This window comes from Papio anubis, chromosome 5, assembly GCF_008728515.1.
Source record: "Papio anubis isolate 15944 chromosome 5, Panubis1.0, whole genome shotgun sequence".
Lineage (NCBI taxonomy): Eukaryota > Metazoa > Chordata > Mammalia > Primates > Cercopithecidae > Papio > Papio anubis.
This window is the reverse complement of record NC_044980.1, coordinates 130,562,271-130,589,955: the sequence shown is the minus strand read 5'-3', so window position 1 is coordinate 130,589,955 and position 27,685 is coordinate 130,562,271. Positions and strand designations below refer to the sequence as shown.

Genomic DNA, 27,685 nt, shown 5'->3' with positions numbered 1-27,685 from the left:
GTAAGTTTCAAATTCCTGCACAGCATTCATGATATGACCTCTGTCCAATTCATACTTTGGCCTTTTCTACCTCATCTTCCATATGCTCACAATACCAAACATAGCTCCACATGTAGAATTACTTACAGAACATATTGTTCCTTCTTCCTAAAATACCCATCCCTGATTCATGCTTCAAAATGCAACTAAATTGTCATCACCACTGGAAGCCTTCTCTGCCTTGTCCTTATATGCCCCCATGTGCATATGCCAGGTTTTGTGACCTGGGAGAGCTGAAACTGCTGTCCCCTTAACTGTTCTTTCCTCATAATGTGAGCATGTTGCTATGTTAAATGTAATGGAAAAAGCAAGTCTATTCCACTGCTGAAGGAATGATTCCCTTACATAAGTAAAAACACCATGAAATTATATTCTTATATGTATGTTTTATTATATACTGTACCTTACCATAACACATATACACAGTAAAGGCTTGTATGCCAAAACCACATATATTACACTTTCTGGGCAATTAAAGAACTTTTTCAAAGTAAATTTCACTATACACAATTATAGACTAGATCCTAACCCTCACATAAGATGCAAGTCTTCTATTTAACAAATGAAATGAGAACGTTTAAAAAAATCAATTTTTTTTTTTTTTTGAGATGGAGCCTTGCTCTGTTGCCCAGGCTGGAGCGCAATGGCATGATCTTGGCTCACTACAACCTCCAACTCCCAGGATTACAGGTGGCTGTCACCACGCCCGGCTAATGTTTGTATTTTTTAGTAGATACAAGGGTTCACTATGTTGGTCAGGCTGGTCTCGAACTCCTGACCTCAGGTGATTCACCCACCTTGGCCTCCCAAAATGCTGGGATTACAGGCGTGAGCCACCGTGCCCGGCCAAAAAAAATCAATTTTTAAAAAATTACAAGAATAGTATCAAACTGAGAACACAGGCTCTCAATAAACACTTACTGGCTGGTTGTTTCTAATAGTTTAAAGAAATGACATTTATTTTTATTTGTTCCTTCAAGAGATATTCATTGAGTGCCCACTATGTATGCCAAGGGTTCATGGACTACCTAAATCTACTTCATCCACAGTCACAAGATACTTTACCTTCCAAAAATCAGTTATGCTGCGAATAGACTTAAAGTTGGTTCTTTCTTCACCAGGCACAGAAGTGTCCAAAAATAGAGATGACATAACCTTGTTTAAGTAATACATATGTGGGTTTACCATCCCAAAAGTCACTAAGGAGAAGAATTTTTTGTTTAATAATTTACATTTAAAAACTCAGCTTATGAGGATTAAACATGTTATATTTTGTTCCTAATTTTGAAAATTAAACTTTATTATTTTATCTAATTATAAAAGTAATAATTAAAAAAATCTAAACTAAAAATATAAAAAGTAGGATGTAGTTTCTAGAATTAGTTTGGCAAATATTCTTCAGATATTTCTTTATGCATACACACTTATAAAGAAAATAATTTTATCTTTACAAAAATGAAGACACATTATACACACTATTCTGCAAGCTGACTTTTTCTCTACATGAGAGTAAGGCAGTATAGTACTGTGAGTGATTAAGATTATACGGACTTTGAATTCAGACAGATAAGGGTGTGAGTCCCATCACAGGGATAGTATCTCTTACCTCCTAGTTTTGTTGTGAGAAGTGAGATGATGCACATAGAACATTTTAAACTGTGTTTTGGCACACGATGAGTTTTTAAAAATATTAACTAGTGGCGGGGCGTGGTGTCCCAGCACTTTGGGAGGCTGAGGTGGGTGGATCACCTGAGATCAGGAGTTGGAGACCAGCTGACCAACATGGTGAAACCCCCATTTTTACTAAAAAAGTACAAAATTAGCCGGGTGTGGTGGTGCAGGCCTGTAATCCCAGCTATTCTGGAGGCTGAGGCAGGAGAATCGCTTGAACCCAGGAGGTGGAGGTTGCAGTGAGCCACTGTACTCCAGCCTGGGTGACAGAGCAAGACTGTCTCAAAAAAAAAAAAAAAAAAAAAAAGAAAAAAAGTCACATTATAAACGGAGATTCAGGTTGCTTTATTATATTAAAAAAGTGTTCTTTAAAAATCTCTGAATAATGGGATTATAAATGATCTTTTTACTTATATTTTTATATTTTCCAAATATTCTGTAGTAAGCATGTAGTTTTCATAACTAAGCTTTTATAAAGCCGTCTAAGATACCTTAATTTATAAAGTTGCCTACAGTTATGTTTTTTTTTTTTTTCTTGGGACAGGGTCTCAGCCTGTCATGCAGGTTGAAGTGCAGTCGTTGCAATCACAGTTCACTGCAGCCTTGACCTCCTGTGCTCAAGGAATCTTCCACCTCAGCCTTCCCAGTAGCTAGGACTACAGGGGTGTGCCACCACACCTGGCTAATTTTATAGTTATCTTTTCAATCAAGAGCAGACTCAAACTCACCCCTACAACACCAATTAATTATTTAATTGCTATACAATTGCCAGTGTGTAGCACGTACCAACATGAGATAAATGCTGCCAGTGAGCTTTCATCTACTGTATGTTGGGTGCCATAAAGACAAATGTTCTTTAATACTCCTCTTTGCATATTAAGCCGATGCTATTGACCCACAGGCAGGAGGAATGCAGGTTGAGATGCTTTCCCAGTCCTCCTTAATTATTTGCATTGACTCAGCACAAACGTATTTTTTTAACTGCAATAGGTGAGTGAAAAGAACCATGCTAACGGCAGACACCAAGATGAACTTTGGCCTCATTTGTACTTTGATTTTATGAAACTCAGCTGATGTGTCTATATGACTCTAAACAAAATCAAATCGCAGTTGCCAACCGAAGGGATGAATTATGTTCAAGACAGAACTGCCAAATGAAAGGAATCATTAAAATTCAATCAATATTGACTATGGAAGCTTCTTACATTTGTGATGTAAAATTTTGCCTCTTAAGAACTGGAAATAGTCAATTTCTAAATGAAATGAATCTAAATCAATCTAAGATTATGTTTAAACGGTGTCACTGTATTTTGAGTTTTAGTAGCCTGACAGCCTATGGTTTCGAAGTCTATGTTTTATTTTTCATCTCCACATTTTAACTTCTTAGTTCAAACAAACAACACCTTTATATCTGTGTACTTACATATACATAGGTTTATTAAAAAAATAAAGTAGAGTAACAATTCCTGAAGTGTGGTGGTAATTTCTACTTCCTTTCTGTAATGCAGCTTATGTTTCGAAGCCCCTGTGAGATATAAGACAAAATTTTTCTTTACATTATTATGTAATTTATGTTTATTAAGTGACAACAATGGAAAAACCACAACCACTTTTAGTCCTTACACTGCGGGGAGGAAAGCTCCAATAGCTTATGGCTATTTTTCAATGCTCAGCTTTACGAGGCGGGGAGAATTTTTTTACTATATACTATTAACAACAATTTTTTTTGTTTTGTTTTGAGACAGAGTCTAGCTCTGTTGCCAGGCTGGAGTTCAGTGGCGGGATCTCGGCTCACTGCAACCTCCGCCTCCCGGGTTCAAGCGATTCTCCTGCCTCAGCCTCCCGAGTAGCTGGAACTGCAGGCGCCCGCCACCACGCCCGGCTAATTTTCGTATTTTTATTAAAGATGGGGTTTCACCATGTTGGCCAGGATGGTCTCGATCTCTTGACCTCGTGATCCGCCCGCCTCGGCCTCCCAAAGTATCGGGATTACAGGCGTGAGCCACTGCGCCCGGCCACTAACATTTTTTATATCATAATGTCTTCTCAACAGTCCTAAGATGAAAAAGCAAAATACAAAACAAGCTAAACCTCTCATCTGTCCTAACCGTTTTCTCCACCCCTCAACACCGCTTCTTGGGAAGGCTGGTTTCTGCTGGAGAGGGAAAAAGCACCCTGGCTTGAATTCTGTCAAGGTCACGACTCCCGAAATCAACAAAGGACTTTAGAGACCAGCCTAGTGACCGACCGTCACTCGACAGCAGGTGACAACACCCAGCTCGAGCCTTCGGCAAGAGGCGAGCGCCACGACGCTCAGGGCTTCAGTTTTCCCGTCTGTGCAATGGGACCATCTGTCCCTCTCCGCTTCTCCAGGGGAGGCTGTGAGGGCTAAAGGTGTCGGCAAGTCGGGCGCGGTGGTTCACGCCTGTAATCCCAGCACTTTGGGAGGCCGAGGCGGGCGAATCACGAGGTCAGGAGATCGAGACCATCCTGGCTAACACGGTGAAACCCCGTCTCTCCTAAAAAAAAACCCCAAAAAACAAACATCAACAACAAATCCCCCCCCCTACAAAATTAGCCGGGCGTGGTGGCGGACGCCTGTAGTCCCAGCTACTCCGGAGGCTGAGGCAGGAGAATGGCGTGAACCGGGAAGGCGGAGCTTGCAGTGAGCCGAGATCGCGCCACTGCACTCCAGACTGGGCGACAGAGTGAGACTCCGTCTCAAAAAAAAAAAAAAAAAAAGAAAAAAGGTGTCGGCAGTCACATCTCTCACATGAATTGAATTTGGGGCCGCAGAGTTCCTTTCAGGGTGTCTGGAACTGCCAAATCGCCCCTGTCCCTCCCATTCCTTAAGAGCATCCCTCACCCCCTCGGTGCCACCGTGACGCCTCAGCCATGGCGGACCTGCACTACACCGCCAGTTCGTTCGCCCGGGGCCGCGGCGCTTGCGCGCTGCTCTCGCGGAGCGCGCTGCCCCGCTCTGACGCCTGCGCGAGCCCCCGGCTCCTCCAGGGCTGCGAGCTACTCAAGGAGTCTTCAGCGCGGCTGCGCCGCAGGGGCCCGGGCGGCCCTTTGCCCTAGGCGGGCTGCGGGCTGCGGGGGTCTGGTGCGGAGGGCCAACTTCTGGGAATAACCTGGCTGTGGGCTTAAAAATCGTATCATTCATTATCACGGGCTTCTCTTTCTCGAATACCTTTAACATTTATCGCCTTGTTAGTCTCCACATCCACCTCCGTGAAAGGTAGGTATTTTTGTCCTCATTTTAGGCCTGAAGAAACCGAGACGCTGATAAATGAAATAATTCACTGAAAGTTGGGGCCAAGTCTGTTGGATGCCCAAGCCCAAATGACTAACCGTGACCCCACGCTGCTGCTGCTGCTGCTGCTGCTGCTGCTACTTGCAGAAACTGGTTATTAACCGAGAGCTGTTGCTGGAAGTAGCTTCCACTCTCCTGCCCCCACTAATGTAAAAATAGATGAAAAATCCTGCGGTGATTATGCGAAAGGGCAGGCCAAAACAGGAGCCCAGACCCATATCTGACCCAGAAGCTTTGCAAAGAGGAGAAGGTTGGTAAATCAGCTATAGAAAAAGCCAAATTAATTTGGCTGTAAATTAAGGCAGCCAAAAACCCTCCAGGATGTAAGACCAGGACGGATTCTCGTGTTGATAAAAAGGAAAATAAAAGGGAATCCAGTCCAAAGGCCGCAGGGAAACCTGCAAAGAAAACACTAAACAGTTTTGAAAGTAAAACAGAAAGCCACTTTTGTTATTTCCCTGAAAGAGATGTAGAATGATGTCGATAAATGCTGTTTTATGTGTAGATAAAAAGCAAAACTGGGCCACACAGTAGTGAGGGTCAAAAACTACCATTGATGAGAGGAACAGGAGAGGCCTCGCAAAAGGCTGACAGCCAGTGAACTAGAGGCCCGAGAGGGAAAAAAGCTTTGGAATAGTTTTAACAAAAGGATTTGGGCTTTCCTGTACTGGGACTCTCAGCAGTTCACAAAATTATGCTTTCTAAAGTAAGAGGTTATCTGAAATTGAAATTATTGGAGGAAAAACACCCATAAATAGGTATTCAAATTTACATAATAGTTTTTTTTTTTTTTTTTTTTTTTTTTTAGAGAGGGAGTCTCCCTATGTTTCCCAGTATGGCCTCAAACTCCTGATCTTAAGGGATCCCCAGCTCAACCTCTCCCAGCAGCTGGGACTACAGGGCTGTCAAATTTACATTAACTATGAGAATTAAGTAGGTGACCTCTAGAGACTATTCTTATTCCTTTGAGCATAACAGACTGAAAAATCCTGAAGAATTAGAGACCTGTTTGGTTAAAACAAAATCACAAATTCTGTAGATTCAGTCATGATTTAAGTTAATCGTGGTTGCCTTTGAAGTGCAAACCATGGAAAGTCTAGCTCAGTTTTCTAGAGGAATTGGCTGAGCTGTAAGTGAGCTTCACACTGTTCTAGAATATAACATTCCTCTTTTGGAACTTGTTATTCATAGGTTTTGCTGAGTGGAGTTTTATTTTACAGATCTAGACTTTCGTGAAGAGGAGACAGTCCGTTTTAAATATTTGAATTTTATTCTCTTTTGACATAAAACTGTGGAACACTCAGATAATCTATACCATGTTAGTATTCCTACAAGAGAAAACGGGTAAAACAGTATTTAGAAAGCAGTACCAATAAACATTATTACAAGCATTAGATGTGTTTAAAAAGTTGATACTAATTTATAACCTGTAATTGTTAAATGTGTATGACTTAAATGTTAAAATCCTGTATTTTAAGATGGTCTTCTACAGTTACAAATCCATATACCCAGATTTCCTGTAGGCTTCACAAATTGGAGGAGTACATAGAATGTGCAAGAGTCAAAGGATAAATAATAATATAAATATATATTAACTATATTACCTAATTAAAACCATAATCTGTTAATACAGCTATGGATTAATTTCAAAAAATGTAATCAATTATATTACTAATGGTGTAGTTGGCTGTTTTCCAATGTTGGTAAAGTTATTAAAGTTCTTCACTTTCATAGAGTCCAGATTGAGCTGCCAAACGCTGAAATTCTCCTTCTGGGTTAAAAGCTTGTTTTACATCCAAACCTCTCCCGTTTAGTGCTAAATATTTGCTGAATGTTGGTCGAACCCGTAACTGCTTAGGAGCTGGAAGAGTTTGGTTTGGACGTGCTGAAATAGATCACATAAAAGTTGATTCAGAAAACCTGTTCTAACCAAATTGGACACCTAGGTATTTATTATCAGACAGGAAAAGAAAAAAGAACCAAAGCTGATTATATATAGGGAAAATCTCTCAACTTTTATACTCTGCTGGAATTTGCATTTCGTATTAAATCTTCCTAGTTAAATCCCTTATAATACTTTGGTTAATAGTATGACATACCCGTAACGTCTAATCTTGTGTTACATGTGGTCACTCCAGCTTCATTAACTGCTGACACAGTATACCACCCAGCATCTTTCTTGTTTACATCTTTTATCAGTAAAGTAACTCTTCCAGTGTTATCTTGATATAAGCTGAAAAAAATTTTTTAAGAAATGAAAGTACAGGAATTATTTCTGGGAAGTGGATGTCTCTGACCTACAGTCAGACTGAGAAGAAAAAAACATTTGAAAATTCCGAAGCTGTATCTATTTATTGCCAAATAGCTATTGGTTTTCTTGAATTAAACATCCCCCCTTGGGTGCTGTCTCCCTCTGCCCTTCAGTCTGTCCCCTGATCCCTGATGGTCTCTGTCATTCACTTGGGTGTGTCTGTGTTTGTATTTATGTGTATGTATAGGGGAACCGGAGGGGTTCTGACCTGTTCCCTTATCTGTCTCCTACCTTCTCCTTTGTTTAATAAAGGCTGAAGCTTTTTGTAAAGAAAAAAAGGAAAAGAAAAGAAAAGAAAATATCCCCCTTTAATCTTGTTTATGTCATTTATTTCCTTGAGCCATCTTTCATCATCATTGATAAAAAGATAAATCCTAGTCTGCTTTATGCCTTACATTTCCGATTAGTGGAATCTGGCTTACTGAAGTTTTCTGACATTTATTATCTAATATATATTTTATTATATTATTCTTTAGTGTTTTAAAAACTAGACAAATTGAGATAAATGCATGCCATTTATAATGCATGTTAAAAAGTATAACTGGATTCGCCCAAATAAACTATAGTAAGTCTAGAAATACATATCCTACCTTATTCGGTCAGTGTTGAATTGTACCATTTCATTATTTCTTTTCCAGAAAAGCTTTGGTGGAGGTATAGCCGAGATCTGGCATTCTAGTTTCACTGAGTCTCCCTCTAAAACTTTTTTGCTCTGTGGTTTGTAGATAAACATTGGTGCTCTTTTATGTTCTTTTGCTATATATTAATACAAAAATTCAAGTGTTTGAAATATTGTAAAAAAGGTATTAAATCATTATGAAATTTGTATGTTGATATTAAAATGTTAAAACCAACAGCAACAGAATTAGAAACTTTTAGTTAAAAAGACATGCAATACTATTTTATTATACCGTTCAGAATTCTAAACTCTAATGTAATGATTCATTGAATTGATAATCAGATAATTATATTTCATTAAAACTTAAGTCATATTCTTTTTTTTCTGAGGCGAAGTCTCGCTCTTTTGCCCAGGCTGGAGCGCAGTGGTGCGATCTTGGGTCACTGCAACCTCCGCCTCCCAGGTTCAAGGAATTCTCCTGCCACAGTCTCCTGAGTAGCTGGGATTACAGGCGTGCACCACACCTGGCTAATTTTTGTATTTTTTTTAGTGGACATGGGGTTTTGCCATGTTAGCCAGGCTGATCTCTTAACTCCTGGCCTCAAGTGATCTGCCCACCTGAGCTTCGTAAAGTGTTGGGATTACAGGCATGAGCCACTGTGCGTGGCCCAAATTTAAGTTGTATTTTTTAATCATCTCATCTACAGGGAGGCAGCATGAGTGATGGAAAGAGTATCAGACAACTTGGGTTCAAATTACCTAGTGGCTCCACGAGCCATGCAAAACTGATAAAATTTTGTTTAGTTTCTCTGAGTCTCAGTTTTATCTATTGTTTAAAAAGAAAAAATCCAGGTAGTAGTAACTGTTGTGTCTACCACACAAAATAGTTGTAAGGAACAAATGAGATAATAAACAAAGAGATACTTTGTAAACTGTGAAGGAATATGGGAATATCAGTAATTATTATGACCTTGTTTTCCTACCTGAGGGGAGAGAGGAAAGGATAGTTCAGTACCATAACCCTGATTTTTCTGAAGGAGAGATGAGATTAAACAGATGGCAGCCAAGATCTCTTTCAGCTCTACTATTGTAGTATTTCTGAAGCAATTGGTACAAATAAGATTTGCCTAAACTTTAATCACTTAAATTGTATGTGTTTTTGAAAATTTCCAGCTCACTAGTTTTTCCCTTAGATTGAGGTCCTTTGGTATATTATGGAATAATCTTAAAGATTTTTGTATTGATCTGGGTGGAATATAAACTCAAGAAATAGTTTATCCTTTAACCTGATCAAACTTTTATATAATAAACAGTGAATTATAGCAAAATATCTCTTATGCAATATACAATGGTTTAAAGTATTAAAAATGTGGTATGGGTTGAGTATCCATTATCTGAAATGCTTGGGACCAGAAGTGTTTTGGATTTCTGATTTTTTTTAAATTTTAGAATATTAGCGTTATACTTGTTGAGCATCCTTAATCTGAAAATCCAGAATGCTCTAATGAACATTTCCTTTGTGTGTCATGTCGATTTTGGAGCATCTTAAAGATTTCAGATTTTTGGATTAGGGATACTCAACTTGTATATTTAAAGCACTTAAAGTGTAAAATTTAAAAACTAGACACCAGTTTTATAAGAACTGCCCTACTTAAGACAGATTTGAGACATAAATTGTAGCCATACCTGTTTTCTAAAGCAAGTAGGCCTGTTTTGGTTATAATTAGAGATTAGTTTCCTAGTAAAAAGGACATAGTCTAAGATTAAAAGTTGATATTTACTCTTAATTTTTTAAGAAATTTTTTAAAACAAGGTCTTACTCTATCACCCAGGCCAGAGTACAGTGGTGCAATGGTGCAATCATAGCTCACTGTAACCTCAAACTCCAGGCTCAAGTTATCCTCCCACCTTAGCCTCTCTAGTAGCTGGCACCACTATGCCCAGCTAACTTTTTTTATTTTTTGTAGAGACAAAGAAGGTCTTGCTATTTGTTACCCCGCTGGTCTCAAACTCCTTGGCTCAAGTGATCCTCCCACCTTGGTGCCTCTTAAAGTGTTGGGATTACAGGCCTGAGTCACTATACCCTTCCTACTCTTCAATTTTAAACTATGTATTTAACATTATGACAGATTATGATAATTCCATAATATCATGAGTCAGATTGATTATTTTTATTATCCTCATTTTGGAGAAACAAAGACCAGAGAAATGATTAGACTAAGATTTTTATTTTGAGACTCTATAGTTACATCTAGAAATGCTTATGCTTCCTTATTTGGTTTGTCTAAAATTGTATGACTTATTTTCTTTCCAGAAAAGCTTTGGTGATAGATCTATCGTTCTAGTTTCACTGACTTTCCTTTACACATATATATGTGTGTGTGTGTGTGTGTGTATGTGTGTATATATATCTATATTTTTTCCTGTGGTTTGTAGATAAAAATGGACAGTCCAATAGGTTGTGTAGACATTAACCTTAAATATGAAGTCTGCTGGGCTTTTCTTTTAAAATACCTTCTTTTTTTCAATACTTCTGGATTTTAAGGAATTCTCAAGGGTCTTTTTGGAGGCTTACCAAGGACATCCAGCTGCACAGTGAAGGTGGCTTCTCCTGCTCTATTCCTGGCAACACATGCATAAGCCCCTGCATCTGAAGCTCTGACTACTTCAAAGATGAGTGAATGAAGACCCTTCTCAGACACTATCATTTTGTGCAAATCATCTGATTGAACTGGTCTTCCATTTAGATACCATGACACATCAGGAGCTGGCAGTCCGCTCACCTAGAAAGAAACACACAAGGAGATGGCAGAATTTTAAAGTATTGCATCACTGAAACCTATTTGTCCATATATGAATTTAAACAGTTCCTGTATCTGAGTGGGTTTGTGATTGAAATGCAAAACAAGGGCTCAAAAGGTATTTATACTTTTTTAAACAAAACATTGGAAAATAAGATCCTTGAAATTAATATAGTATTTTAGACTATCTCAAACCATAACTGTTTTACATGCAACCTCAGTCTCTTTATGAACTCTTAATTACTATACTTAGAACATTAATTTATGTTACGTTGGTTTCTATAAGGAATATAGAAGTCATATTGCTTTTCTGGCTAAATGTGACTGCAAATGAAGTCACAGAGGCACATATATATGAGGCTTGCTGATCTAATGAGTAATTTTTCTAAAACAGAGTGTTCTTGAGCTATAGTTTGGCATAGAAATGGCAATTTGTTAAGTGTTTTTACATAAACTGTTAATGAAATCCAAAGCTTTAACACTAACTTTAGTTCATAAGGAATCTGGAAAAAAAATTTTATAACGAAAAGTTCTCCAAAATAAAGATAATAAAAATATAACCTCTTCTAAAGAGCTTTCCTAGTCTGAGGGACTCTTTTAGGGCAAGAGAAAGCAGGGTGGCTTGAATTTCTTGATAGAGGAGAATTGGAGAAACGTTATACGTTAAGCCTGAGCACAGTGGCTTACGCCTGTAATCCCAACACTTTGGGAAGCCAAGGTGAGTGGATCGCCTTGAACCCAGGAGTTCTATACTAGCTGGGCATGGTGGCACGTGTCTGTAGTTTCAGCTGCTAGGGAGGCTGAGGTGGGAGGATGGCTTGAACCTGGAAGACAGGTTGCAGTGAGCTGAGATTGCACCATTGCACTCCAGCGTGGGTGACAGAGCAAGACCCTGTCTCAAAAAAAAAAAAAAAAAAAAGAAAAAGGCATTATAGTTTAAAAATTCTATTGTTCTGATAGCTTCACTTATAAAGAGTATTTATGAGGTATACCTATTTACTCGATTAATCCTCATAACTTTTTGGGGTATTTGTTATCCCATTTTACAGATGAGGAGACAAAAGTACAGAGAGGTTAAATGACTTGTCTAAAGTTGCTTAGCTGGAAAGTGGCAGAGCCAGAATTCAAACCCACATCAGTTTGGCTTCAGAATTTGTGTTCTTGTCCATTGTACATTGTATGTACTGCTTTGCAAGCTATGAAGTAGGAAAAGGACATTTTTCAAAACAGTATCCCATTGTTAATTTTCCCCCAGTACTTTTGAACTCTTCTCTTACTTTGAAGTCCATTCTGCAGAATCTTCCTTCATCAATCGACATGTTCTCTGGCACTTGAATGAAACGTGGTGGGTAAAATTTCTCCTGGATTGCATCCTGATCATTCACATCTCCCCTTGAGGATGATCTACTTCTATAAGAATATTTTGATAACAACTATGTGTAAATATTATCATTGCTTTTCATTTTGCACAAATATAGTTTAGCCATCAACTTTACTTTTTTTGCGATGGAGTTTCACTCTTGTTGCCCAGGCTGGAGTGCAGTGGCCCAATCTCAGCTCACTCGGGAGGCTAAGGCAGGAGAATCACTTGAACTTGGGAGGCGGAGGTTGCAGTGAGCCGAGATCACGTTGCTGCACTCCAGCCTGGACAACAGAGTGAGAGTCTGTCTCAAAAATAAATAAATAAATCCAAATTAAGTTTTTGACATTTTTCTATAGGGGTGGTGTGAACATGTATATGGTGATATTCAGAGATGTATTTCAGTTATACCAACCTCCGCCTCTTGGGTTCAAGCGGTTCTCCTGCCTCAGCCTCCCGAGTAGCTGGAATTACAGGCATGTGCCACTACACCTGGCTAATTTTGTATTTTTAGTAGAGACGGGGTTTCACTATGTTGATCAGCCTGGTCTTGAACTCCTGACCTCAGGTGATCTACCCACCTTGGCCTTCCAAAGTGCTAGGATTACAGGTGTGAGCCACCGCGTCCAGCCTAGCCATCAAATTTGAAACCAGAGAATCTACTATTTGATCTGATAGTGTAATAACAATGGAGAGAGGCCATAGGGCTGTATTTACCTGTGGCATATTTGATGACTATTAGAAATGGTAGCAATTTAGAAATATCTGGTACAAATTGTACATCTTAGTTTCTCTTTTACAGTGCCATCAATTGATGAAGAAATGATCTATTAAAATGCCCAGTACCCAGTAGATTATTCTTACCACCAAAGATTGTATAATTAGAATTGGGTCTCCATTGTCATGAGAAAATTGTTTAATATAGAAGCATGGTCCTGGCTTGTTTGACCAAAACACTAAAAAATTCCCCTGTGATAGTTTTGATAACGTCAAAATGTTGGTCGTCATCTCAGACATTAGAAAATACACATTGTATTTTTTAAAAGATATAGAGTAGGCTCGAGGGCTTTAGAAATATTACATTTTTAAGCTGAAAATATTTTAGGTGGGAAAACGTACATTTCTTTAAAATTAAAAAATTTTTACCTTACTTGTGATGTAGGAACTTGCAGTCGCGCATGTTCTGAGTTGTGTTGCTTGAAATTAAAACAAAGTAAGAATGTTTACATGCAATTGTTAGCTTGAATGAAGCAGAATTAAGTATAGTTGAAAGGAACATTCCTATTTTGGCTGTATTTGTACAGCCCTGGTAAGTTCTATACATTCATCTTTTAAGCACTTAAAATACAGTATACTAATATACTACCACTCTAGCAAGAAAGCCCAGAATTAATAGGACTATTTAACAAATATTATTTATGAAAATTAGCTAGACTTGGAATTGATGGTGGTTCCTTTTTCGGATGACTATTTTATGACAAAGGATGATGTGTCTCCCTGGTGCATTTGAAATGAGAGCGCAGAGTACAGATTGTCCTTTAGTAAAACAGGAATAGACATGAAGTCACTTGTATTGGCAGTAGATACAGGGTATTATGCCTGCTGCTCAAAAGTGGCACCAACAGCAGTAAACACATATTAGACTGGAAAATTCTTCTCTTTTTAGCTCATGGCACAAAATCCTGATGGACTTCACAAAAGGTATGTGTAGAGCTATGAACAAGCTTTGTAAAATAGCATTAATTCCTGTTTAATAAAGTTATATTTAAGCAAACATCTTATAGGATTTATATCCGAACACCAGAAAATTATTTCTATTTGAGAATGAAATCAGGGATTTATGAAAATTATAAGAGAACTAATTGATTAAGTAGTGTATATTTTGCATTTCACTGTGCCTAGCACAGTGGAAGATACAAAGTGGAAAATACAGAGCCTACCCAAAACGGTGTAGGAGCACACAAAATCTGAGTACAAATAATTTGCTTTGGGATGAATCTATTTAGCTAATGTATTTTGTCATTTTTAAGGCAAAAGTCTTACAAATCTGTAACAATTTTTGGCTAGCCTTAAGGTTCTCTAAGCAGAATATCCAAACAGCTGGTCAATTCAGTGATCAAACAAATCAACTAATTTTTTTGTAAAGTAAAAGTAATCCAATTAAAAATATCCAGGCTGGGTGTGGTGGCTAACGCCTATAATCCTAGTATTTTGGGAGGCCAAGGCAGGTGGATCACTTGAGGTCAGGAGGTCGAGACCAGCCTGGCCAACATGGTGAAACCCCATCTCTACTAAAAATACAAAAAATTAGCTGGGCATGTTGGTGCATGCCTATAATCCCAGCTAGTTGGGAGGCTGAGGCAGGAGAATCGCTTGAACCCGGGAGGCAGAGGTTGCAGTGAGCTGAGATTGCATCGCTGCACTCCAGCCTGGGCGACAGAGCGAGACTCCGTCTCAAACAAAAAACAAAAAACAAAAAACATCATCAGTATAATATTGCTTTGAGTAATTCCCCTAATAGTGATGAGTTTGTGTCTCATTTTTGCTATAATCTTCCATACCAAGTGCAGTGTTGATACAAGTAGGTTCTCCATGTAAATTAGTTGAATGAACAAATTCATGAACTGTTTAGTAGCCAAAAATAAATTTAAGTTCTCTTTTTGGTTTCTAGTTCTTGCTCTGGTAGACACTCATCCATCCTTTTTAGTAGGTGTAGTTGCATCAAACAGAACCAAAAAACTTAATTTCAAAGGCCGGGTGTGGCTCATGCCTGTAATCCCAGCACTTTGGGAGGCTGAGCTAGGTGGATGAGTTGAGCTCAGGAGTTTGAGACCAGCGTGGGTAACATGGTGAATCACCGTCTCTGCTAAAAATACAAAAATTAGCCAGCATGGTGCGCGCACCTATAGTCCTGTCTGTTCGGGAGTCTGAGGCACGAGAATCACTTGAACTTGGGAGGCCGAGGTTGGAAAAAAAAAACAAAACTGAATTTCAGTTTTCTGCCTTTCGAAGCTAGAAATACTTGTGTTCCTAATTTAATCTCTTTGGCTCCCAGTTTCTTGTGGACTTTTTGGAGGGATTGAAAGGTAACTACAGAAGGAAGAGAGTGCTAACATTCAGTCTACCTGTCCAACTGAACATTTTTCTTTTTTTATTTGAGGTGGAGTCTCGCTCTGTCACCCAGGCTGGAGTACAGTGGAGCGATTTTGGTTCACTGCAATCTCCATTTCCTGGGTTCAAGCGATTCTTCTGCCTCAGCCTCCCGAGTAGCTGGGACTGCAGGCGCGTGCCACCACGCCCAGCTAATTTTCATATTTTTAGTAGAGTCTGGGTTTCACCATGTTGGCCAGGATCGTCTCAATCTCTTGACCTTGTGATCCACCCGCCTTGGCTTCCCAAAGTGCTGAGATTACAGGCGTGAGCCACCGTGCCCAGCCACCGACTGTACATTTTCTTTGGGGTTAAGTTTACTTGTTAAGTTGAGGCCAGGTGTGGTGGCTCACGCCTGTAATCCCAGCACTTTTGGAGGCTGAGGTGTCCCAGCCTGGCCAACATGGTGAAACCCCATCTCCACTAAAAAGACAAAAATTAGCTGGGCCTAGTGGTGTGCACCTGTAATCCCAGCTACTTGAGAGGCTGAGGCAAGAGAATCATTTGAACTCGGGAGGTGGAGTTTGCAGTGAGCTGAGGTTGCACCACTGTACTCCATCCTGCCTGGGTGACAGAGCAAGACTGTCTAAAAAAAAGAAAAAAAATCGATGAGGTGCAAACCTGTGGGATACGCCTCCATAAAGTTAATCCCTTCTTGGAAAGGATACATTTGTTAATCTTGGAACAATTGCTCATGAGGGTTTTTTTTTTTTTGGTTTTCAGAAAGCATTTTTTGAAAACAGGAATATAACAAACAGAATTGGATGTTTCATTAGTACCACAAGTATATTTTAAAACATTGAAATATTAAACAGCTTGTGAGAACGGTTATAGTTACTCTCATTTAGAATCTTAATTTCTGTCCTATTGAAGGTTCACAATCCATATATTCCCTGTCCGTGTAGACACTATAGAGAGTCCTAGGTCTAACTGACCCATAAATGTTCTGATGAAAAATACCATTAGACTTCTGGTGTTTTGACTTTTGTGACATTGTGTATCCAGGTATTAGAACTACCAGAAAATGGGGTAAAATGTGGTAAAATTACATATATATGTTTATCATGGTCTCTTTATGTATCCAATGGTAGATGGAACTGACCGACTTTTATTTCAGATGCTATTTATAAGCATTTAGAAAAGCAGACATTTAAAAATCGCACAGAATAAAAATACTCCACTTAGAGCATTTTAATTTACCTGTGAGTCTTGTGCACCACTGTCATTCTGAGCTTGAAACACGGCAGCTGCATTCTGTGGTCCTAGCAATCTGCGAGCCATCTTCTCTTCATATGTTAGCCGCTTTAAAGAATTTATTGAGACAGTAATTAGATTTAATAAAAGATGTTTGTACAGGTGTACCTTAAAACCACTACTATAAGTCAGAACTTTAAAGAAGCATAGTTCTATCTATTGAATGATAGATTCTATGTTTTTTTTTTTTTTTTTTTTTTTTGAGATGGAGTCTTGCTCTGTGACCCAGGCTGGAGTGCAGTGGCACGATCTCGGCTCACTGCAACCTCCGCCTCCTGGGTTCACCCCATTCTCCTGCCTCAGCCTCCTGAGTAGCTGGGACTACAGGCGCGCGCCACCACGCCCAGTTGATTTTTTGTATTTTTAGTAGAGGCGGGGTTTTACTGCGTTAGCCAGGATGGTCTCGATCTCCTGATCTCATGATCCGCCCACCTTGGCCTCCCCAAGTGTTGGGATTGCAGGTGTGAGCCACCGTGCCCAGCTGATTCTATGTTTTTTTTTTAAAGTATTTTCGTCCATTCAAAGCATTTTCCTTCTATTCTAGTACCATTTCCCTCACTTGCAGTAAAGGTTCACTTAGGCTTTTTTTTTGCTCCTGTGACAGGCAAGCATAATTGCCCTTAAATAAGGATCTCCTAAGTAAAGGGAAATTCAACCCTTTCCTCTGTTGTTCTGCGTGTTCCAGTCAGCTTTATTTTTGAATATAATACTTCATGTCCTCACATTCAGAAGTAATTTTTATTTAATTTTAATTAATTAATTAATTTTTGAGACAGAGTCTCACTCTGTCGCCCAGGCTGGAGTGCAGGGGCAGAATCTCGGCTCAAGGCAGCCTACACTTCCTGGGTTCAAGCAATTCTCCTTTCTCAACCTCCCAAGTAGCTGGAATTACAGGCGCATGCCATCACACCTGGCTAATTTTTGTATTTTTAGTAGAGATGGGGTTTCACCATATTGGTCAGGCTGTTCTCAAACTCCTGACCTTGGTGATCCACCTGCCTTAGCCTCCCAAAGTGCTGGGATTACAGACATGAGCCACTGCGCCCAGCCAGAAGTAACTTTTATTAAGTGAGCACTGAATATTTGATTGTATTAACTTCTGATCGAGAGCAGTGCAACTGATAGGCTAAATGTATTTGTATTAAAGGCATATAGTCTGTTTAAAGATAAGTTACTAATATAATATACACAATAAGGACTACATGATAAGAATTATAGCTATAATTACCTGTCAATATTATACATCAAAGTACACTAAGTTGACTTGACAGTAATTCCTAATAGTTATTTGGGCATCAGACATAGTTTGTGGGAGGGTAATATTTAATAACAGAAAAATTTCATTAAACCATTCAGATAGATTTTTCATTTGCTTCATTCTTTTACTACTGTAAACCAAGAGGTGATTTCATGCAGAGAGAAATGGAATAGGGCCCAAATATTCCTTCTTTTTAGATAATCTTATTCCTTGCTGATTATGTGGACATAGATATGTGAGATAGAACTTCCTTATTAAAATTAGACTTTATGGTTTAAGTGGCCTTTTGTACAAAATAGACATCTTGCCCACTTGATTTCCATTATGAAGAAGGGTGTCCTTGCATTTCAGCTTTCTTTCCAAATCTTGAATCAAAGCTTCTTTTGATCCTTGTATTTCATGATCAGGAGTTCTTGGTGTGGGCTTAGCATTTGCAGTTTGGGATGGCTTAGCATTTACAGGTTGGCCAGCTGAGAACTGTTGATAGCTGTAAAAAGGAAAAAGAAAAGATTTTAAAAAAGAAAGTCTTGGCCTCATTTTGCAAGTTACCTTTAGATATGTTAAGTTTACCACTTAGTACTGCTAGTATTATTAAAAACAAATTGCCCAATAACAGTCAAGAAATATTTTATAAGAATGGTTACTATCTTTTTTTTTCCTTTTGGCAAATGGAAATTAAGTGGCAGGAGGAAGAATTTAGATTAGACATAAGGAGGATGTCCTTCCTTGAAGGTCTTCCCTAAGGAATGTGAGAGTAAGTCTAGTTAGTGGCAGCTTGAGAGCTCTTCCAATCTTATGACTAATATCTTAAAAAATTTTTTTTTTTAGATTCTGGGAGTACATGTGCAGGTTTGTTACATGGATATATTGTGTGATGCTGGGGTTTGGCCTTCTAATTATTCCGTCACCCAGGAGGTGAACATAGTACCCTATAGGTAGTTTTTGAACCCTTGTCCACCTCCTTCCCCTCTTTCTGCTTTTGGAATCTCTAATGTTTATTGTTTTGCATCTTTGTGTTCATATGTACCCAATGTTTAGCTCCCATTTATAAATGAGAACATGCCCTATTTTGTTTTCTGTTTCTGTGTTAGTTTGCTCAGGATAATGGCCTCAAGCTGCATCTATGTTACTGCAAAGGACACAATTTTGTTCTTTATTATAGCTACGATGACTGAATTTCTTGTTTGATTTGTGGGTAGATATTAAGTGGTGGTGTGCTGGAGCTGCTTCATATGGGCCGATTTTTAACATCTTTTCCCAGCTTCCTGTGATTTCATGTTATAGTTTGAAATCGGTTGTGGTGGAAATATTTACACCAGGGAAATTGGTAAATATCACAAATAATGGCTCTTTCATCCAATGATTGTTAGACATTTACCAGCACACCACTGGCTTTTAGTGAATAATCTCTTGCTTTGAATGGAGTCTACTGTTTACACAGTCATTGACTTTCCTGTAATTTCCAATTCCTATTAATTTCATATTCTAGAAAATCCAAGTATGGCACTATGTAACAGTGAATAACTTCTAAAGTAATGACAGTTTCTTCAATACTGCTGAAGTGATTTTTAGAGAAAGAATAGGATGATTCGAGGAAGGAGAAAGAAATGTAAACTGGAAAAAAAGCAAATAAATAGTCTTTATTTCAAATTTTGATCCTAAATTTTTTCTAGGATGTCCTTGCCCCTCTCATATTTCCCTTGTTGATTCTGATAGAGGATAGGTGGTATTTAGTCCGGTATTTTTAGATCTGTTATGTAGCTTACATGTATCACAGTGCTTTATTTAGTTTTTACCTAGTTTATCCATTTAGAGCCCTGCAGGGGCTAATCTTTATTTTTAACTTTTATTTATTTTTTTGAGACAGAGTCCCACTGTGTTGCCCAGACTGGAGTGCAGTGGCGTGATCTCGGCTCACTGCAACCTCTGCCTCCCGGGTTCAGGTGATTCTCCTGTCTCAGCCTCCCAAGTAGCTGGGATTACAGGCACCCGCCACCATACTAGGCTAATTTTTGTATTTTTAGTAGAGACGGAGTTTTGCCATGTTGGCCAGGCTGGTCTCAAACTCCTGACTTCTGGTAATCTGCCTGCCTGGGCCTCCCAAAGTGCTGGGATTATAGGCTTGAGCCACCACACCTGGCCTGCAGGGGCTAATCTTTATTAACCTATTTAATGTGAGGAAACTAGCCACTGCCCTCAATGAGTATTTTACCATTATTATAATAAATGTTCTCCGGCCATCCAGATGAAACAATCTTGGTCTATTCTCTGAAATGATCCTTTCCAAATATTCTCAAGGATCATTAAAAGGACTTGTGAGCTAAGTAGAAATGTATTTCCTCCAAGTAGGGCCAAAGTTTTAATTTTTATTGGCTTTGGGGACTTGGTTAGCAATCATTAGATTGTAAACATTCTGGAGAAAAAATGTGTCTTATTTCTTATCATTATATCATTTATATCCACGAACATAAAGCATGGGTATAGGAGATACTATCAGTTGAGTGAATGAGTGATTTTCATGGTATTCAGGACACTCTATTGAAAGCTAATGATACACATTTCCTCTCCTGACATTTCAGGTCTTGAGATCTTCATTGTTGTCTATATAAATCTTTAAAGTCTGATTTGTTCAGTTAATTAAATAGCCAAACAAAATGTTATTTAAAATAGTGACTTTTTTTTAAGATTGAATTCCTAGATCAAAGTGGCAAAATCTCTTTGGCCTTATAGATCTCATATTTTTTCAATCATATGAAATTATAACAGCCCACTTTTTTTTGTTTGTTTTTTTTTTTGGTGGGGGACAGTTTCATTCTTGTTGTCCAGGCTGGAGTGCAATGGCATGGTCTTGGCTCACTGCGACCTCTGCCTCCCTCTGTCTCCCAGGTTCAAGCGATTCTCATGCCTCAGCCTCCCAAGTAGCTGGGGTTACAGGCGCCTGCCACAACACCCTGCTAATTTTTTTGTATTTCTTTTAGTAGAGACAGGGTTTCACCATGTTGGTCAGCCTGGTCTCAAATCCCTGACCTCGGATGATCTGTCCACCTTGGCCTCCCAAAGTGGTGGGATTATAGGTGTGAGCCACCAGGCCTGGCATAGCCTACTGTTTTTTTTTTTTTTTTTAAATGCTAGCTTACCATCTTTATAAGTCACACATTTGTTAATGTGAATTAGCATTAAATAATTGTTTTTAGACATGTCATATCTGGGAAATTCTGAATATATCTGAGAAATCCTGAAGGATTATCAAAACCAATCCTGAGAATCACTGATGTATACGTAACCTCAGTCACTTTGTTCGCTAAATACCTTCATTATTCCCAGTTTAGGTGGATTAAGTGTTATGACTTGATAAATGTTCCTATTTACAAACTAATAATACGTTTGCATGCTGCTTTATAGGTTCTTTCTCTATCATTAGTTACCTAACTCCTTAATATTGCTACAGACCAGAAAACTGAAGCACTGTGTAGGTAAAGCGCTTGCTGAATTTCACATAGCAAGCTTTTTGGAAGGAATAACTGAGTTCCCCTCAATTTTCAGTCTGTGGTTTGATCAACTGGGTAAAATGTTTAAGAGCTTCTTATTGATGAAAACCTAAATAAAGCACTCCAGCCTGGGCGACAGAGCGAGACTCCGTCTCAAAAAAAAAAAAAAAAAAAAAAGAAAACCTAAATAAAAATTTCAAACTTCTCTAGGTCAGAATCCAAGGGATTATTTTGAAGTCAGGGCAAACTGGAGCCCATCATAACAATGAGGGAGTTGTGCACAAATGTTCAAAGGACCAGGGCTTTCCACTCTGTACAGCTGGACACAAAATGGGTATCAAGTAGCTATGGGAAGATTAAAGAGTTATCTGTGGTTGCTGAAAATGGAACAGCTAAAGTGGATCTTTGATCTCTGGTTTGGGGACCTCCTAGGCTTTATTTCTTATTATATTTTTGGCTTTCTTTCTCTTTTCTTAAGTCTTTGATAACTTCCTTTTCTGGGCAGTAATTTGAAATATGATTGAAAGACTTTACTAAGAAAAACAGAAAAAATTCTTTTAGATTTTAAAATGCTAATATAGGAAATATGGAAATAATAGAAAACTAGATGGAAAATGATCATCTGAGTAAATGTAACCAAGAAAGATCTACTATATATTATGAATATAAAGGGAATTTGGGAGGGAAGAGAAAGAAAGGGCTCTCAGTTATTGAAAACATCCTTTTAAATTATTAGGTTAAACCTTTGAGAATGCCATTTTTGTAGGTCAAAAACAGTTGACTATCAGCCATTTCAAATGGTTCAACTTAATGTGTCTAGGATTCTAACAAATGTTTTTGGTTTTCCTGATTTTTATTTTTTTAAATATTGAAAATTTTTTTTTGCAAGTTGAATTGCTATAGGCAGTTCAACTAGATTTCCAAAGTTGTCACCACTAATAGGAGTTTCTAGAAAAATTAGCCTCTAGAGAAGATTGTGAGAAACTATCAGAGTTGAGTAATGTATTAGTAAGGCTGCAACAAAACATATTCCATCAATTTTTGAGATGCCTCTGATTTAATTCTCTGATGTTCCAGCCAGCCAAGGAACCGGAAAGCTGATAGCCTTTAGTTTGCGTAAGCACAAGGTATTCAGTTCATGTTTTAAAAAAAGCATAACCACCATGTCCTTTTTCATATTAGGTTCTCCTAGGACAGTCTTAGGGTAGTTGAAGTAGCACATGTTTGCATAAGGCTTCAGTATTAGTCCTTGTATTTAGATCAACCCAACTAATTTGAACAAGGTGTGGTTTTAATTACCAAAAGAAACCTTAAGGTCATAAGCCTTCATCTATTCAGGCCTTCCTTCTTCTGATCACAGTAAGGAAAATGTATATATTCAAGGGTCTGAGTTCCAGATTTTTTAATTTGTTAATTTAAGAATTTTTGAGCCAAGTGGATATTCAGGATTAGAGGGGAAAAGGGATAGGAAGAAAAGACTGAGAAGAAACTTAATAGCCTCTGCTTATGTGAGAGGAAATCCTATCTGAAGAAGAGCAGACAGGTGTTCATCTTAGCCGAGCCCAGAACCAGAGGAATTAAATTTACAGCATGAGGAGCTTAGCTTAGAACTAAAGGAAAAGTTCATTGTTCTTGGGTATGTGAGAAGTTATTTTTTTCCAAGATGGAAAATAATGGGTAAATAATATTATGGCGTAATAGGTAATTTGGATTCAGCTCAGCCTGGACACCGGAGAATGGTCAGATGACCTCTTATTGCCAGTACCCTGGTTCAGCATGTTCTAGTAGAACTATGGAATGAGACTGTAAGGTCACATTGCCTTTTTAAATAGTAAAGAATGAACTGCAGCATACCCCCAAAACTCCTACCCCCATGCAAACTCCTCAGATATAATTTTACTATACATGCGGTATATAAAAATTCACTTACTTGGAATCCATAGCGGAAGGGATTTTACTGCTATTGTAATCAGGCTGTGATGGTAATATGGAGCTGAGGAAGCTGGCTGGGGACTGGTTATAGGTGGTTGTAACCCTTTGGCCTGGGTTGGAGCCAGCAGGCTGCTGGGTAGAGGCAGGGAAAGCGGAGGAGGACATGGTGATGTGAGAGCTCACTGTTGAGGAGGCGGAAAATCTTTGCTCTGTACACTGGCGGGGCTGGATGGTAATGGAAGACTGTTTGGTCTGGCTAGAGAAGCTGGAGGTTTCCGGTCCAGGAGGCTGCAATCTGGAGCCACATGGGTTTTGGGACTGGATGAAGTGTTTTGGACGTTCGTAGTTAAACATGCTTAGTTGGTATGTGGAAGATGAAGGCAAGTTATTACTATAATGATTTGTTCCTGGAAGGGTGGGGCCCTGAATTTGGGGCCACAAGCCTGGAATTACAGAAGGTTGCAAGGAATCAGAAGCAACCTTCGTCTGCTCTTCCTTGTTGAGATCCTGAGAATACTGTGCTCCTGGCTTTGATAGAGTGAGCTTCTCTTGAAGAATATTGTTCCTTCAAAAGAAGAAAATAATTGTTACAATATTTGCTTAAACAATAACATTGTTTATGTGACATCTTTCAGATCTTATGTCCTTTCCCTCCCTCCCTCCCTCCCTTCCTTCCTTCCTTCCTTCCTTCCTTCCTTCCTTCCTTCCTTCCTTCCTTCCTTCCTTCTTTCCTTCCTTCTTTGTGTGTCTTGCTTGGTCACCCAGGTGATCATAGCTCACTGCAGCCCCTCCAACTCCTGGACACAAGCCATCCTCCCACTGCACCCTCCAGAGTAGGGACTACACGTATAAGCCACCACACCTGGCTAACTTTTCTTTTTTTCTTTCTCTTTTCTTTTCTTTTCTCTTTTCTTTTCTTTTCTTTTCTTTTCTTTTCTTTTCTTTTCTTTTCTTTTCTTTTCTTTTCTTTTCTTTCTTTTCTTTCTTTCTTTTTTTAATAGAGACAGGGTCTCACTATGTTACCTAGACTGGTCTTAAACTCCTAGCCTCAAGCAATCCTCCTGCCTCAGCCTCCCTTGGTGCTGGGGTTACGGGCATGAACCACCGCACCTAGCTGAGTGGATTGCTTTTTAACCTTACAATTCACTGCTTCTTTTTCTCTCCTTGATTCCAAACTGACCATATTACTAAACTAGATATTAATTAAGGAGTGATTGTATGTGTATGTTTGTGTGGAATATATGTTACAGGCTGCATTCCAGAGCCACTTACAAATTTTTCTGTTTTTATTATGTATTTTTAAACAGAATCATACCCTATAATTCTGTTATTTTTAGATTATACTTTCTAGTTGTTGGTCTTGATGTGCTTTTAATTATTTAGAGTTTTACTTTTTATTATTTGTTTAGTATGTATTTTAGACTAATTTTGTTTTTTGGTCTTTTTTTTCTTTTTTTTCTGCCACACCTTTGGAGATCTCAGATAGACTAATTTTGAAATTGATTTTTGCTGTTTTACTTTTTCTTTTCAAATGGCAAACAGGAAGCATACAAGTAAATAAGACACGTATGAATTTAGTCTATACCTTACCAAGAAAAGACAGGTGCCATTCCTCCTGCTTAGCTCTGTAGTGGCCCTCCTGCCTTCCTACAGTACATCCTCATTTTTTCTTAGATGAAACATTTGCCATGAAAATCAACCTTGAAGGATTGTATTTGCCTCTGATTTTTTTCCATTAGTATGGTAAACCTAAGCAGGACTATATATAGACATTACACACAAAGACTAGCCTTATAAATTGTTTTAACACTAATCCTGTTTTCATTGAAAATATCAGATAAATTGATTCAAAATACATTTGCCTATTTTGTTTCACATTGTATAAGCCAATACTGAGATAATGACAAATCAAACTTTTAACGGAAAAATTAACCAAATTGTTTGTCATCATTGAAATGAAGTCTTGTAATTATTTTAGTTACTGTCTTGGATAAAATGTTAATAAAACTTTTCCAGACCAAAGCGTTTCATCGTAAATAATAGGATACTTTCAAAAAATAGTATTTCAAGGTTGCCTATGTAGTTTAAAGTTAAATTAAAACTAGCAATTTTAGGAAAAAGCAGAAATGCAACTAAGCAGCCAAGTGAAAGACGCTATTGAAAAAGAATACTTAAAAAGTTAAATATTCCTTAATTTCAAGTTTATGAACACAAATACATTAAACTAGAATGCATTTTAGAAATGAACTACTTTAGGCATTTTAAATTGCTGGGGAAAAACATCCTGCAGGAGAGCCCTGAGTAGATCTTAAAAAAAAAGTCTATATCAAAGCAAGTAGTTTTGTAGTTATCGGTTTATTCAGTCTGTTGCAGAATTGAATCCAGAGTTTGATTCCTAAATTTCTTTCTGGTCAGGTACATTATTGAGGCTCATTTCAGATAGCAAGGAATAAACCAATTATGAAATAGTAGATATTTTCCAAAAACAGTTCCCTTTTTTTTCTTTACATATATTTTCAGAATGTCAACTGTCTTGTACATGTTGATATTGGCCTACATTGTTAATAATTAGCGATATTTTTAAAAGCCTAATTAAAGATATGTTATTTCATAAGTTTCATTTTATCCATGTGTCAACAAAATTTTATACAGACATTTACACAGGTAATTCTGTAAGTCTTTTCTTTATGTTTGTAGTTACTGTTCAACAATTCTATAGTAGATTCTGTTATTTGACAGTATCACTTTATTCCAAATAATGTTAAATGAATTTCAATATTTTTATAAATAAAGTAGTATTCAGTCTCCTGTTTTAAAAATCTTAACATTTTTTTCCTGTCTATCTCTAATATAGCATAGATTTGCACAGAGGACTGATAGAGGATATGTTGCATTCATAAGACATCACCACAATTACATCAGATCAAGTGTCCCTTTTCAAGGAAAAATGGTGATTTAAAAATAATGAGACGCAGCTGTCTTTCCTTCTCTCATTTGTACAATGCCTTCCAGTCTCAGTGAAATGAATGAGTCGTTTTCTCTTTAAATCTTCGTGTAATATCATTATAATGTTGTGGCTTTGAAACTTTTTATCTGAAAATCATCTTTGTATACACTCATCTGATTTGGACAGAAAACAAAAACAAGACCTAAAAGTGTAGTAGGAATAAAGAAGGGACTTACCCGTAGTTCCAGAGGGTGCCAGCGGGGTTTAACCCACTATTGAAGGGAAGGAAGAGGCATCTCCTTCCCTCACAGACTAATCTAGTGGCTCTGTGCTTAGTATTATAGCACCACTGACTTTTATCAGCTGCCAAACAGTGACATCTGATGTGCTTGCCTGTCCATCTACCTATGCTGGCATGTCAAAGTAAGAGTCCACAATCTAAACAATATCTCAGATGTCTTAGTGATATTTAAGGAGTGGGATTACATGAGCTTCTTTTGCAAGCCTCTTTATTTTAGACGTGAATTTTGACTATGAACTTTAGCAAGCTCATGTGAGGGAAGGGCGGTGAATAGGGAAATGGGAAAAATAGAAAAAAACCCTCTTATTTCTTTATTATGGTGGGGACTTTGAATTTTCCCAATTTAAGAGACAGGACTAAAGGGGAAATAATATTTCAGGAGTGGAGTTCATCTATCTATTATACTAAGACTTCCCCAGGAATAAGACCAGTGGTAGATGGGCTCCAAATTGATTTGTATTGCATAATTCTTCATCTGAAGTCTTTTTTTTTTTTTGCCTAATGAGAGTAGGATTCAATAATAGATTTGAGATCTCTCAGTACTAGCAATTTGTTCCAAGGTGGAGGGCAGTCTGCGCAAAGCAGGAGACCAGGGTCATAGTGACATGTCACTGGCAAGGTAGGGAGGTGGAAAAACATGATTGTGTTTCTTTAGCAAGTTTTCTGAATCCATATGGCATATGCCCCTTTCGCCTAGTACTTTTATTCTAAAAGAGTTTTGAAACAAGAAACAACCAAACAAATAAGCAATCTATATAATTAGGGCTGTCAATGTATGTTCATCTCCCTTTACTCCTAACAGTTATATAGTTTCCTTTCACTTTTTGTCACGGAGACCATCATGGTATTTAGGTTTCCATTTTTGTGCAGGGAAGTAAATAATTGCAGAAGAATAAAATGTTGAATCAACAAACGTGGTGAAGTAGGGTAGGTGGCATGAGGATCCGGTCAATGGAGTAGAATTGTCTCCATGGGGTGGCTTCAGTTCCCCTCCCTCATGAGTAGATACCCCAATCTTGATTGAATTAACATGTACATTAGGGTCCAGCAAATAGATGTTTAAGCACATATGAGCCATGTAAAATTCTTCACAGCTGACCATGTAGGTGTACCTTTCTTTGGTGTTCAAAGAAAGTTTGATAATTTCTGCCTGGGCGCGCAGCCCTTAGTAGAAAAAACATGCTAGACTTGGTGAGTAGGTGGTTGCCTACAAAGTCTTATTTCAGGAATCTCCCAAA

General features: G+C 38.2%; 3 protein-coding genes across 19 annotated transcripts in view; 1 reads left to right on the top strand and 2 right to left on the bottom strand.

Moving 5' to 3' along the window:
• Window positions 1–4,719, bottom strand: part of PKD2L2 (polycystin 2 like 2, transient receptor potential cation channel) — a 46,092-nt gene extending 41,373 nt beyond the window's left edge. For 4 of the 7 annotated variants that reach the window (XM_003900149.5, XM_009209166.4, XM_017959914.3 and 1 more), the window contains exons 1-3: window positions 4,577–4,719; window positions 3,134–3,235; window positions 1,105–1,238 (exon numbers count right to left, since the gene is read on the bottom strand). In XM_003900149.5, coding sequence (XP_003900198.1) covers window positions 1,105–1,238; window positions 3,134–3,235; window positions 4,577–4,607 — 267 coding nt within the window. In that variant the 5' untranslated portion in view covers window positions 4,608–4,719. The other 3 variants (XM_009209169.2, XM_009209168.2, XM_009209167.4) reach the window with 3 other exon arrangements.
• An 18-nt stretch (window positions 4,720–4,737) lies between these two features.
• KLHL3 (kelch like family member 3) overlaps window positions 4,738–27,685 on the top strand; it is a 272,614-nt gene continuing 249,666 nt past the window's right edge. For 3 of the 11 annotated variants that reach the window (XM_017959919.3, XM_017959915.3, XM_017959920.3), the window contains exon 1: window positions 10,739–10,875. The gene's annotated coding sequence lies outside the window, so the exon portion shown is untranslated. Of the gene's footprint in view, window positions 4,952–10,738; window positions 10,876–12,673; window positions 13,819–18,607; window positions 18,629–20,872; window positions 22,627–27,685 lie in introns of those variants that run through there. The other 8 variants (XM_031666790.1, XM_031666788.1, XR_004183999.1 and 5 more) reach the window with 6 other exon arrangements.
• On the bottom strand, window positions 6,274–26,540 carry MYOT (myotilin). The gene is made up of 10 exons (XM_003900146.3): window positions 26,383–26,540; window positions 23,198–23,764; window positions 18,092–18,266; window positions 16,468–16,569; window positions 13,264–13,313; window positions 12,035–12,167; window positions 10,532–10,739; window positions 7,928–8,093; window positions 7,126–7,259; window positions 6,274–6,911 (listed from the first exon to the last, which is right to left on the bottom strand). The coding sequence occupies exons 2-10, from the start codon at window positions 23,551–23,553 to the stop codon at window positions 6,739–6,741; spliced, it is 1,497 nt and encodes a 498-aa protein (XP_003900195.1). The 5' UTR covers window positions 23,554–23,764; window positions 26,383–26,540; the 3' UTR covers window positions 6,274–6,738.

What these genes read in the sequence shown, in the direction of transcription:
- MYOT (XM_003900146.3), bottom strand. Translation starts at nt 23,553, where the DNA reads ATGTTTAACTACGAACGTCCAAAACACTTCATCCAGTCCCAAAACCCA. An exon ending in CCTTCCGCTATGGATTCCAA is followed by an intron (nt 18,267 to 23,197) that starts GTAAGTGAATTT and finishes TCCTTTTTACAG; the next exon opens with CTATCAACAGTTCTCAGCTG. An exon ending in TGTGCAGCTGGATGTCCTTG is followed by an intron (nt 8,094 to 10,531) that starts GTAAGCCTCCAA and finishes ATTAATATATAG; the next exon opens with CAAAAGAACATAAAAGAGCA.